Source organism: Clarias gariepinus, chromosome 7 (assembly GCF_024256425.1).
Source record: "Clarias gariepinus isolate MV-2021 ecotype Netherlands chromosome 7, CGAR_prim_01v2, whole genome shotgun sequence".
Taxonomy (NCBI): domain Eukaryota; kingdom Metazoa; phylum Chordata; class Actinopteri; order Siluriformes; family Clariidae; genus Clarias; species Clarias gariepinus.
The window spans coordinates 18,000,601-18,013,840 of record NC_071106.1 but is presented as its reverse complement, the minus strand read 5'-3'; the positions used below and the strand labels follow the sequence as shown (position 1 = coordinate 18,013,840).

General features: G+C 38.5%; 3 protein-coding genes across 3 annotated transcripts; all 3 read right to left on the bottom strand.

The window, feature by feature from the left end:
• Positions 1–2,542: 2,542 nt before the first annotated feature.
• LOC128527812 (metallothionein) lies at positions 2,543–3,131 on the bottom strand. Its single transcript, XM_053500412.1, has 3 exons — positions 2,982–3,131; positions 2,805–2,870; positions 2,543–2,728 (listed from the first exon to the last, which is right to left on the bottom strand). Exons 1-3 carry the CDS (start codon positions 3,004–3,006, stop codon positions 2,637–2,639), a joined length of 183 nt encoding a protein of 60 aa, XP_053356387.1. The 5' UTR covers positions 3,007–3,131; the 3' UTR covers positions 2,543–2,636.
• A 1,981-nt stretch (positions 3,132–5,112) lies between these two features.
• LOC128527813 (metallothionein) lies at positions 5,113–5,667 on the bottom strand. The gene is made up of 3 exons (XM_053500413.1): positions 5,520–5,667; positions 5,343–5,408; positions 5,113–5,264 (listed from the first exon to the last, which is right to left on the bottom strand). The coding sequence occupies exons 1-3, from the start codon at positions 5,542–5,544 to the stop codon at positions 5,173–5,175; spliced, it is 183 nt and encodes a 60-aa protein (XP_053356388.1). The 5' UTR covers positions 5,545–5,667; the 3' UTR covers positions 5,113–5,172.
• A 4,273-nt stretch (positions 5,668–9,940) lies between these two features.
• LOC128527888 (metallothionein) lies at positions 9,941–10,660 on the bottom strand. Its single transcript, XM_053500537.1, has 3 exons — positions 10,528–10,660; positions 10,351–10,416; positions 9,941–10,272 (listed from the first exon to the last, which is right to left on the bottom strand). The coding sequence occupies exons 1-3, from the start codon at positions 10,550–10,552 to the stop codon at positions 10,181–10,183; spliced, it is 183 nt and encodes a 60-aa protein (XP_053356512.1). The 5' UTR covers positions 10,553–10,660; the 3' UTR covers positions 9,941–10,180.
• Positions 10,661–13,240: the final 2,580 nt, after the last annotated feature.

The window sequence follows — 13,240 nt, the reverse complement described above, 5'->3', positions numbered from 1 at the left end:
TAGCCTAATCCTAATCATTTTGAATGTGGAAAGAAACCTTAATACTCTGAGGAAACCCACCAAGCATGGGGAGAACATGCACACAGACCCGAGGCGAGAATCGAACATGACTCTGGAGGTGCAAGGCAGAAGTGCTAAGCACTAAGCCACTGTGCCACCACTTCATTTACTATTACATCAAATATCATAAAAGGGAAAAAGTGTGATCTTCGTGACCATGTCATGGTTGTCATTGGTGTCAGAAAGGATGAATATATTATTTCAGAACTTGCTGAACTGCCTGATTACTTAGTATAATGTTGCATACTTTACCAAATACAGATCATCTGTCAACTCTAAAGCCCATTATGTGTGAAAATGGCAGTTTAGCAGTTTCTATGTCTCCACATCATAGCTTTTGATGTTAAATCACTTGTTTTGTAGTCAATGGTTAAATAAATTTGACATTCTGCACAAAAGTAATGCACTAAGCAGTTTATGACCGTGTTCAGATCCTTTCAAAAACATACACCTGCCCACAGCTTGTCTGTCTACCAGGCTGTGGAAAGGTGTAGGTTTTGAAAGGATCTCAACACGGTCAAATCACTACAAAACAAGTGATTTAACACTAAAAGCTATGATGTGGAGACATAGTTTTATATATAAATCATAAAGCAGGTTGGGTAAAAATTGCAACCATTTATTATTCCAGCTAACAATATTATGCATCAAGTTCGCATTATAAACATTATAGTGTTAGTCTACAAATGTCAAAAATACATTTGACATTAAGCCCTCTCTTCACGTGTTGTTTAATAAGAAAATGTCATAAAAAGAATTATTTAAAAAATAACAAGGAACCCCAGTAATTAAAAAAAAAGCAAAGGTTTGACAGAAACACCAAGACTAAGCACACTGATTCTATTTATTGGAATTTCCACCTTTATTATGCATACAGGTATAAGATTACAACCTTGGTCTGTCAAAAAATGACTAAGATCACCTAACATGTGGTTTAATCAGAAATGGCTTTGTATAAAGAGCAGTAAGCAGACATGTCAGGGGAAACATTACAAAAAAATACTGTACAAAACACAAGTAAAACTGATTCTATTCTTTGGAATTTCTACATAAAAAGATGAGCAACAAAAAGGCACATTCACATGGTGGCAATGTTGGACCATGAACACCTCTGTATATGAGAGTATTCCAGAGGCAAATATAAGGTTTGACAGCTGTTTGACAGCTAAAGCTTGGTTAAAATTGGATCCAATAACAGAACAATGATCCAAAGCACACTAGTAAGTCTAATTCAGAATTGCTGAAAAATAAAAGATTTGAGGCTTTGGAACGACCTAATCAAAGTCCAGACCTGTGGCAGTACCTTAAGACTGTGCTTAAGTGAATACCTGGTTCGGTTGACTCGAACCATCTGCTTTGAAGTACTGAGTAGGCCACTCCAAAACCAGCCCTTAACCTGAAGTAATTGTTTCCTGTATGACTACCATTCTTTTATCACTGTGGAGAAATTTTGGCCCAACATTGCTTTAGTTCATTAAAGTTTTCATAGAATTCCAATTTGTTTGGAAGTGGTTTTATAACCCTTTCCAGACTGATGTACAGCAACCATTGCTTATGTATTTAGTGTAAACACACCTGAATGCACCAGACCAGCAAACTGGCAAAACTTCTGCCTTTATAGGGGTCCCATACCTGCTGACATTCAATTAATTAAGAGCTGATGATTAGCAGCACCTGGCTGCAACTCACCCTCTTAAATCCTGTGGAGTTGGGGGGGGAGAACCTAAGTAATGTCTACATGATTTTCTTTTAGGCTCAATTTTTATTAAATAAATAATGACATGGTGAAGAGAATATGTTCATCCGAGTTTGTATTTGCCTACAAAACGCTATGATCAGATTATGTTTTGCAAAAAACAATGTTTGCTTGAATGTTTCCATTAAAAATAAAAATGTGATCTCCGTGACAAACTATAAACATGGTATGGGAGTGTCAGACAGGATAGTATTTCAGAAACTGATCTTTGACATTGACATCCAACAGGCTCCATAGTTGCATGCCAATTTAACTGTTAAACTAAACTTATGTGCCATTGTACTAAGAAATCCTTCAACATTTCACACTACTAACATTTAAGCTTCCTTATCCAGGGATAATGTTTTGTGTTTGTATCTCCTTGTACAAAAAAAAAAAAACTGAAATCTTTCACACTTAAATTCAGCTTGATAGTTAAATATCCCCAAATGCAGCTTAGTCCCTCTACCAAACCCTAGACATGGGCAGGTGTACGTTTTAAAAGAATAATAATAAAAAAAAATAAATAAATAAAAAATGCAATTGCAGACATGTATTAAAAGATGTCTGAATAAGATTATATTGTCAAAAAGTCTGATTTAAAAAAAAAAAATTATGCATAAAGATTACAAAGAAAGAAGAAAAAAAAAAAAAGACTTAACGACTTCACATGTAGTTTATATAAAGAAAAAAGGTTTTGTATAAAGTAAATAGACATGTTTGAAAAATTTCCACAAAAAGCAAAGCTCAAGTAACACTGACTCTATTTATTGGAATTTCCACATGAAAAGAAGAGCAACAAAAAGACAACATTTACATGGTGGCAATAGTGTTGGAGTGTTCACTGACAGCACTTGGAATCACAGGTATCTCCCTTGCACACACATCCTGAGGCACACTTACTACAGCCAGAAGGGCAGCAAGAACAGCAACCTGGGGAAAGGAAAAGTACTGGTGAGTCAAGAATTAAAGCACGATTTCCATTATTCAGTAGATTTTAAGAGCTTACTTTTCTTGCAGGATTTGCACTGGCAGTTGGAGCATTTGCAGGATGTACCGCACGTGCAGGTTCCAGCTGCAGAAAGCAGAGAGAGGACACAGTACCGTTAACAAGTGTTATTTACCAAGTCAGGACACAGGTGAAGAGAAATAAACAATATTAACATAAAACTTTACAGCTACTCACTCTTTGAACACTCGCAGGGGTCCATTATCGCTTTCCAAAAAGAGCTCGTTAGGAGTGATGTAAATACACAGCAGTCTCTCTGGTTGGCTGAAGGCTGAATGTGCTGTGTGAGACAGTAGGAGGTGATTTTATAAGACGCTGAAGGGGCGAAGACGAGCGCAAAACCTGCGGCTCCGCCCCCAAACACTCTGCACACGACCTGAGCGCGCGGTGACTGACTCGGTCACGTGATCCAGACTGGGCACAAACCTTCAAACAATAATTACACACGCCTCTAATAAATCAGCACCTTGTTTAAATCGTTACACACAGACTTCCCTATTTCAAAAACCTCGTGAGTCTGTGCTTGTGGGCTGTGTGTAAAAAGTGTGTGTTTAATGATACGAGGTTGTGCTTATGTCATTATTTGCACACGGCAGTTCCTTAACATACTGTATATTTTCACAATTCATATCCTGTACAATCATAACTGTCACAAATGCGTTTAACTAATGTAAACAAATCTGTGACTAGATTAAGATCAAATGTAAAAACTGTAAAATTAATTGATTTCAAAGCGGTAATATTCATTTATAACTATGTTTTGTCTCGGTCACTCATTGGGCATTTACTAAATGTATACATAAACTACAATAAACCACATGTTTATTATTTATTGAATTAAATATGTTTGTATTCTATTGGTGAGAGCATAATGTATATAATGTACATATTTGTTTAATATTGCGTAGGCCTCTTTAAAAACAGCCAATAACGTGTAGTAATCATTTTCTGTATGACTATCAGTCATCATTGTGGGGGAATTTTGGCACATTTTTGTAAAAACATTGATTTAGTTTTTTGAAAGTTTTGGGTATTCACTTATGCACAGTCTTCTTAATGTCCTGCTGCAGGTCTGGTGTGCTTTGTAGATGTAGATGTGCTTTCGATCATTGTCCTGTTGCATGACACAATTTCAACCAAGCCTTATTGGGCTAATTTTTTAGGCTGATAACTCTAAATTAACTTCTCGTCTGCAGCAAAGGTGGGTTTTGGTCTCGCCCTCCTGGGATGGCCTTCATGAGAGCCAGTTCCATTATGGTGCTTGACGGATTTTACAAATGCACTTGACAATACTGTTCTTGCAAGAACTCTTACAGAAAGGCTGACCTCTGTGTCTTAAAACAACTAACTGTTGTTTTCATTGTTGTTACATAATTACCTAATTCCATGTGTTATTTTATGGTTTTGAAATCCCCAGTATTGTAGAATGTAAAAAATAAATCACTAAACAAAAACAAAGAAATTTGCAAGTGACCCCAAACTCTTAAATGGTAGTGTAGTTGCAAGCAACAATAAGCGAGCGCAAGAACCTGTGCCATCGACACGGAAGTGCCTTTGGAGCATGTGGAGACTTGCTGTGTCCCCTGTTGCTGATGTCACTCAACATGGCCAGGGTTTGATGGCACAGGTGTTTGGTGGTATTCGTTTGCATAGGATGTGGTGTGTATTTAATAGTGTTGATGTCTTGTGCATTTTACAAATGACCCAAAATATCTGACCCAAAAATATCTGGATAGTGAAAATTGTTCAGCTCAAAAACAATTGTGTGTAGTATGTGTGTGTATAGTTTGTGTGTGTAGGATGTGTGTGTGTGTGTGTGTGTGTAAAGGATCTGTGTAGGTATCTGAACTCTTGTTGTGAGTCCATGACATGCATTGAAAAAGAGTCCTTAAAAGAACAAGAGAACCCTTGCACATTTAGAACATCAGCACTATTAAAACAGCATTATCAGAGCGATGGCATCACAGTCATGTTGTCAATGTGCTGATGTCATAGTGCTTCAAGACTAAAGATGGCCCTCACACACTGTGACAACATACAGTAGGGCAGATATCATAGTGCTTGGAAACTATGTTTGCAGACATCTAGTTAAAAGATGTTTAAATAAGATCACATTGCAAAAAAAAATATGATTCAAGACAACTTTTATTATGCATAAAGTCAAGATTACAGCCTTGGTCTGTGTCAGGGTGGAAAAAACTATTTTAAGATCACTTTACATACAGTTTAATAAAAAAAAAAATGCTTTGCATAAAGAGCAACAATTGACAAAAAAAAAACCCATAAAGATCTTAAGTAACACTATTTATTGGAATTTTCAAAAAAAAAAAAAAAAAACATTTACATGGTGGCAATAGTGTTGGAGTGTTCACTGACAGCACTTGGAATCACAGGTATCTCCCTTGCACACACATCCTGAGGCACACTTACTGCAGCCAGAAGGGCAGCAAGAGCAGCAACCTGGGGAAAGGAAAAGTACTGGTGAGTCAGGAATTAAAGCAAGATTTCCATCATTCGGGAGATTTTAAAAGAGCTTACTTTTTTTGCAGGATTTGCACTGGCAGTTGGAGCATTTGCAGGATGTACCGCACGTGCAGGTTCCAGCTGCAGAAAGCAGAGAGAGGACACAGTACCGTTAACAAGTGTTATTTACCAAGTCAGGACACAGGTGAAGAGAAATAAACAATATTAACATAAAACTTTACAGCTACTCACTCTTTGAACACTCGCAGGGGTCCATTATCGCTTTCCAAAAAGAGCTCGTTAGGAGTGATGTAAATACACAGCAGTCTCTCTGGTTGGCTGAAGGCTGAATGTGCTGTGTGAGACAGTAGGAGGTGATTTTATAAGACGCTGAAGGGGCGAAGACGAGCGCAAAACCTGCGGCTCCGCCCCCAAACACTCTGCACACGACCTGAGCGCGCGGTGACTGACTCGGTCACGTGATCCAGACTGGGCGCAAACCTTCAAACAATAATTACACACGCCTCTAATAAATCAGCACCTTGTTTAAATCGTTACACACAGACTTCCCTATTTCAAAAACCTCGTGAGTCTGTGCTTGTGGGCTGTGTGTAAAAAGTGTGTGTTTAATGATACGAGGTTGTGCTTATGTCATTATTTGCACACGGCAGTTTCTTAACATACTGTATATTTTCACAATTCATATCCTGTACAATCATAACTGTCACAAATGCGTTTAACGAATGTAAAAACTGTAAAAGTTAATTGATTTCAGAGCGGTAATATTAATTTATGTTTGCGACAAACAACTATGTTTTGTCTCGGTCACTCATTGGGCATTTACTAAATGTATACATAAACTACAATAAACCACATGTTTATTATTTATTGAATTAAATATGTTTATATTTTATTGGTGAGAGCATAATCTATATAATGTACATATTTGTTTAATATTGAGTAGGTCCCTTCAAAAACAGCCTATAACTTATTTTCTGTATGACTATCAGTCATCATTGTGGGGGAATTTTGGCCCATTTAAAAAAAAAACCTTTGCTTTAGTTCTTTGAGAGTTTTGGGTATTTAACTATGCACAGTCTTCTTAATGTCCCACCGCAAGTCTGGACTTTGATTAGGCTGGTCCTAAGCCTTGATTCTTTTATTTTCAGCAGTTCTGATGTAGATGTGCTTTGGATCATTGTGCTGTTGTATGAGCCAATTTAAAGCAAGCTTTATCAGTCGGGCAGATGGCCTCACGTTTGCGTCCAGAATACCATGGTATACAGAGGAGTTCATGGTCGACTGAATGACTGCAAGGTGCACAATTCCTGTGGCTGCATTACAAACAGAAATCATCACCCACCACCACCATGCTTGACAGTGTTTCTGCTGAAATGCTAATTTGTTTTTGCCAAAAAACTTCACAGGTCTCATCTGTCCATAGGACATTGTTCCAGAAGTCTTGTGGTTTGTTCAGATACAGTTTTGCAAACCTCAGTCGTGCTCCCATGTTCATTATAGACATAAGAGTCTTTCTCCTGCCAATCTTTCCAAACAGATTATACTGAGCATTGCACAGTCTTATCTAGTGGCAAATGTACTGGAATGTCCACTCCTGGGAAGACTGGCAGCAGTCTTGCATGCTTGCCACTTGTGAATAATCTTTTCCCTGTTGAATGTTAAACTCAAATTTGTTTGGAAATGGTGTTATAGCCCTTTGATTGATGTGCAGCCAAAAAATTGCTTTTTTAAGACCATTTCTTACAGTATGTATTATCACATCAGCATCCAGGGCTGGATGGTATTTTTTTTTAGGTCTTAACATGTTCAAATGGCACAGAGGTTGTAGGTGTTGTGCACAGACGTCAATGGCACAGATGCTTGGGCCGAATTATCAATGCTTGCTGCCGCCTGGGCGCACCAGATGGTAAGCCATGACGATGTCTTAAACCTATGCCATATTCTTTTTAGTGTGTTAGTGTGAGTTTTAGTGTGCACAACACAGGTTTTTCGGTGCTTCTGGGTGGCATTGTCTTTTTGGAGGTATTAACATGCTCATAAGACACACAGGTCGTGTGGTATGCCAGGGTGGCAATGGCACAGGTGCTTGGGCTCACTCATCATTGCTTGCAAGTATATTTTCTTTTAGGCTTCCTTTTTGTTTAATAATGGCATGGTGAAGAGAAGTTACATATTCATCTGAGGATGTAATTTCCTAATATTAAGATTTGCTATGATCAGTTGATCATACAAAAAACTTTTACAAAAAACACAAAAGAGATGATACTAACTTTTAAACGTCTCTCTCCATATATTATACTGTATGGTATATTACTGTATATGGAGAGGGAGATAGCTCAATAGATTTATTTAATGTTTCCATTAAACATAATGGGGAAATGAGATCTCTGTGTTTAACCATTACCAAGTCATGGTTGTTAGTGTCAGACAAGCTACGTAGAGTATTTCAGAAACTGCTGATCATACATTTACACATAACAGGCTCTAGAGTTGCATGACAACTCAATGGGTAAACTACACTTTTCTTATGTGGCATTGTACTAAGAAATCCTTCCCCAACATTTTACACTACCAACCTTAAAGCTTAATTATCTGTGGATAATATTTTGTGAAAATGGGTTTTCTACATTTCCCTGTAGAAAAAAAAGCCCTGAACATTTTGTGCTTAATACAATTTGATAAATATCCCCAACTGCAGCTTAGCTCCTTTACCAACCGCTGGACTATTTACGTGGGCAGGAGTAGGTTTTAAAAGAATTTCAACACTGCTGTAAACTGCTTAGAACAGTGCTTTAGTCATGTGCTCACTTCTAGTTGCAAGCAATGATGAGTGGGCCCAAGCACCTTGCGCCATTGCCTTCCAGATACAGAACCTGTGTGTCTTTTGACCTCCAAAAAGCCATTTCCGCCTGGGTGCACCGCACAACTTGAACACTTCACACAGGACTGATGTCAGCTTGGGCCGTAAATATTTGTTGAGTGCGTCAGTCTGTGTAAGTGTTGGTGTGCGCGAAAGAGAGATGGCACTCAATATAATGCCACACAGAAGGTTATTAACCACTTTTCAGCATAGGCTTAAGGCATCGTTATGGCTAACCTGTTTGAGAAATCAAACATCCCTCTAAAATTTTGCATCCTCAATGTCTTGAGATCACATAGTCCCGGTTTGGTGGCGATTGCATAAGAATCAGAAGAGTGTATCAAAATCCTTTGGGGGCAATTTGCAAACGACACAAAATAACTGGCTTCCTGTTGAGTAGAGCCCATGACATGCAATGCGAAAGTTGTTCATTTGCGTGCATATGTGCATGTGTATGAGCTTTGCAACAAAATCTTGTGAGAGGGCCCCATGGCACGCCTGCTGACCAGACTCTCAGGCATCCTAATGGCAGCAGACTCCAAACTCTCTGCCAATTTTCATGAGTTTTTGAGCATGTTAATGCCTCAAAAAGCCCTGAATAGTGGAAAACAAAAATGTACACTACCGTTCAAAAGTTTGGGGTCACTTTCTAACTCCATGATCGGTCCTGATTTCTTTCTACATTGTAAAGGAATGCTGAAGGCGTCCAAAAAATGCATTAATCTCCTTTGAAGAGTTAATGGTAAGATGTGTCTGCTACTTCTGCTCTGTAAAGACTTCATAACGTCTCTAATCTAAGGTGCTGTTAATTGATCATTTTTCAGGCTGATAACTCTAAATGAACTTCTCGTCTGCGGCAGAGGTAGGTTTTGGTCTCGCCCTCCTGGGATGGCCTTTATGCGAGCCAGTTTCATTATGGTGCTTGACGGATTTTGCAAATGCACTTGACAATACTGTTCTTGCAAGAACTCTTACAGAAAGGCTGACCTCTGTGTCTTAAAATAACAACTAACTGTTGTTTTTGTTGTTGTTATGCAATTACCTAATTCCATGTGTTATTTTATAGTTTTGAAATCCCCAGTATTGTTGTAAAATGTAAAAAATAAATCACTAAACAAAAACAAAGAAATTTGCAAGTGACCCCAAACTTTTAAATGGTAGTGTAGTTGCAAGCAACAATAAGCGAGCGCAAGAACCTGTGCCATCGCCACAGAAGTGCCTTTGGAGCATCTGGAGACTTGCTATGTCCCCGGTTGTTGATGTCACTCAACATGGCCAGGGTTTGATGGCACAGGTGCTTGGAGGTATTCGTTTGCATAGGATGTGGTGTGTATTTAATAGTGTTGATGTCATGTGCATTTTACAAATGACCCAAAATATCTGACCCAAAAATATCTGGATAGTGAAAATTGTTCAGCTCAAAAACAATTGTGTGTAGTATGTGTGTGTATAGTTTGTGTGTGTAGGATGTGTGTGTGTGTGTGTGTGTGTGTAAAGGATCTGTGTAGGTATCTGAACTCTTGTTGTGAGTCCATGACATGCATTGAAAAAGAGTCCTTAAAAGAACAAGAGAACCCTTATACATTTAGAACATCAGCACTATTAAAACAGCATTATCAGAGCGATGGCATCACAGTCATGTCAACGTGCTGATGTCAGTGCTTCAAGACTAAAGATGGCCCTAACACAATGTGACAACATACAGTAGGGCAGATATCATAGTGCTTGAAAACTATGTTTGCAGACATCTAGTTAAAAGATGTTTAAATAAGATCACATTGCAAAAAAAAAAATGATTCAAGACAACTTTTATTATGCATAAAGTCAAGATTACAGCCTTGGTCTGTGTCAGGGTGGAAAAAACTATTTTAAGATCACTTTACATACAGTTTAATAAAAAAAATGCTTTGCATAAAGAGCAATAATTGACAAAAAAACATAAAGATCTTAAGTAACACTATTTATTGGAATTTTCACAAAAAAAAATAAAAAAATAAAAAAACATTTACATGGTGGCAATAGTTTGTAGTGTTCACTGACAGCACTTGGAATCACAGGTATCTCCCTTGCACACACATCCTGAGGCACACTTACTGCAGCCAGAAGGGCAGCAAGAGCAGCAACCTGGGGAAAGGAAAAGTACTGGTGAGTCAGGAATTAAAGCAAGATTTCCATCATTCGGGAGATTTTAAAAGAGCTTACTTTTTTTGCAGGATTTGCACTGGCAGTTGGAGCATTTGCAGGATGTACCGCACGTGCAGGTTCCAGCTGCAGAAAGCAGAGAGAGGACACAGTACCGTTAACAAGTGTTATTTACCAAGTCAGGACACAGGTGAAGAGAAATAAACAATATTAACATAAAACTTTACAGCTACTCACTCTTTGAACACTCGCAGGGGTCCATTATCGCTTTCCAAAAAGAGCTCGTTAGGAGTGATGTAAATACACAGCAGTCTCTCTGGTTGGCTGAAGGCTGAATGTGCTGTGTGAGACAGTAGGAGGTGATTTTATAAGACGCTGAAGGGGCGAAGACGAGCGCAAAACCTGCGGCTCCGCCCCCAAACACTCTGCACACGACCTGAGCGCGCGGTGACTGACTCGGTCACGTGATCCAGACTGGGCGCAAACCTTCAAACAATAATTACACACGCCTCTAATAAATCAGCACCTTGTTTAAATCGTTACACACAGACTTCCCTATTTCAAAAACCTCGTGAGTCTGTGCTTGTGGGCTGTGTGTAAAAAGTGTGTGTTTAATGATACGAGGTTGTGCTTATGTCATTATTTGCACACGGCAGTTTCTTAACATACTGTATATTTTCACAATTCATATCCTGTACAATCATAACTGTCACAAATGCGTTTAACGAATGTAAACAAATCTGTGACTAAATTAAGATCAAATGTAAAAACTGTAAAAGTTAATTGATTTCAAAGCGGTAATATTAATTTATGTTTGCGACAAACAACTATGTTTTGTCTCGGTCACTCATTGGGCATTTACTCAGTGGCGGCCGGCCCATAGGGGGCGCTGGGGCACCGCCCTCCCTGATAAGAGGGGCTAAAAATTTAAAATATATTTTTTACAAATTAAGTTTTTAAATTCGGTTTACCCACCAGTATGTGCCTACATGTGATATGAATAACATATACAACATTTCCCACCTAGTGACATTCATTCACCAGTGAATTTCCACAGACAGACTTGTATCGTTTCTGTCATGGGGCGCTGAGAAAAAGCGCCCCTGAGTGCAGCCAAATAGCCAGTCATGTAGCTGTTGCTAGGGTAAATTAATAAATATGCGGCCAATCAGGTTCTCAGGATTTTATGGTCTTGGGGCGCTGAAAATTCTGCCCCAAGCCGCAGAAAATACCGCGAGATTTAAGTTTTTTTTTTTTTTCTTTTGAGGCGCGGCCAATCAGAGAGAGGCGCGGTCAATCAGAGTAATGATGGCGAACTTAACGAGCGAAGAGCAGTTTCCACCGAATTCGGTGAGATCCTTATTAATATACCTGTTTTAGACTGTTGTGTTAAATTGATTTTTTTAAACTGTTTTTCTTTGTGTGAACCACTTTGAGATGCAACTTTGCTTGAAAGGTGATCCAGCTGATCATACCCTTTGATGTTGATTATTGTATTTGATACTCTCTTAAGCATGCATGGCGTATTATACAATGGAAATTTGTTCATTTACTTTATCTGTGAAACTGGTGATTTTGAGGAGGAGATTAAATCATTACTGTTAATTGTAATCATCGTCTGACTGTTGATTTTAATTCTTATATTGGACTAAGCAAAGAAATATTTTGTCACATCAGCCCCACCAGGAAAAATATTCACCAGCCGCCACTGCATTTACTAAATGTATACATAAACTACAATAAACCACATGTTTATTATTTATTGAATTAAATATGTTTGTATTTTATTGGTGAGAGCATAGTGTATATAATGTACATATTTGTTTAATATTGCGTAGGCCTCTTTAAAAACAGCCTATAACTTATTTTCTGTATGACTATCAGTCATCATTGTGGGGGAATTTTGGCACATTTTTTAAAAAAACCCTTTGCTTTAGTTCTTTGAGAGTTTTGGGTATTCAACTATGCACAGTCTTCTTAATGTCCCACCGCAAGTCTGGACTTTGATTAGGCTGGTCCTAAGCCTTGATTCTTTTATTTTCAGCAATTCTGATGTAGATGTGCTTTGGATCATTGTCCTGTTGCATGAGCCAATTTCAAGCAAGCTTTATCAGTCGGGCAGATGGCCTCACGTTTGCGTCCAGAATACCATGGTATACAGAGGAGTTTATGGTCGACTGAATGACTGCAAGGTGCACAAGTTTTGTGGCTGCATTACAAACAGAAATCATCACCCACCACCACCATGCTTGACAGTGTTTCTGCTGAAATGCTAATTTGTTTTTGCCAAAAAACTTCACAGGTCTCATCTGTCCATAGGACATTGTTCCAGAAGTCTTGTGGTTTGTTCAGATACAGTTTTGCAAACCTCAGTCGTGCTCCCATGTTCATTATAGACAGAAGAGTCTTTCTCCTGGAAGTCTTTCCAAACAGATCATACTTGTTTAATCTTTTTCTAATAGCATTTCTCTGAACATTGGACGGGTTTACCGATTTGTGATTAAAACAGGAATGTACTGGAATGTCCCCTCCTGGGAAGACTGGCAGCTGTCTTGAATGCTTGCCACTTGTGAATAATCTTTTCCCTGTTGAATGTTAAACTCAAATTTGTTTGGAAATGGTGTTATAACCTTTGTAGATTGATGTACTGCAAAAAATTGCTTCTCTAAGACCATTTCTTAGCGTATGTATCAGCACATCAGCATCCAGGGCTGGATGGTAATTTTTTGAGGTCCTAACTTGTTCAAAAGGCACAGAGGTTGTAGGTGTTGTGCACAGATGGCAAAAACCTATGCCATATTCTGGGACTTTTTAGAGTCTTAGTGTGCTTAAAAGGCACACAGATTGTTCAGTGCAGGTGCTTGGGTCAGTCATCCTTTCAATAGGATGTGGTGTATTTAATAGTGTTGATGTCATGCACATTTTACAAATGACCCAAAATGTCTGGATA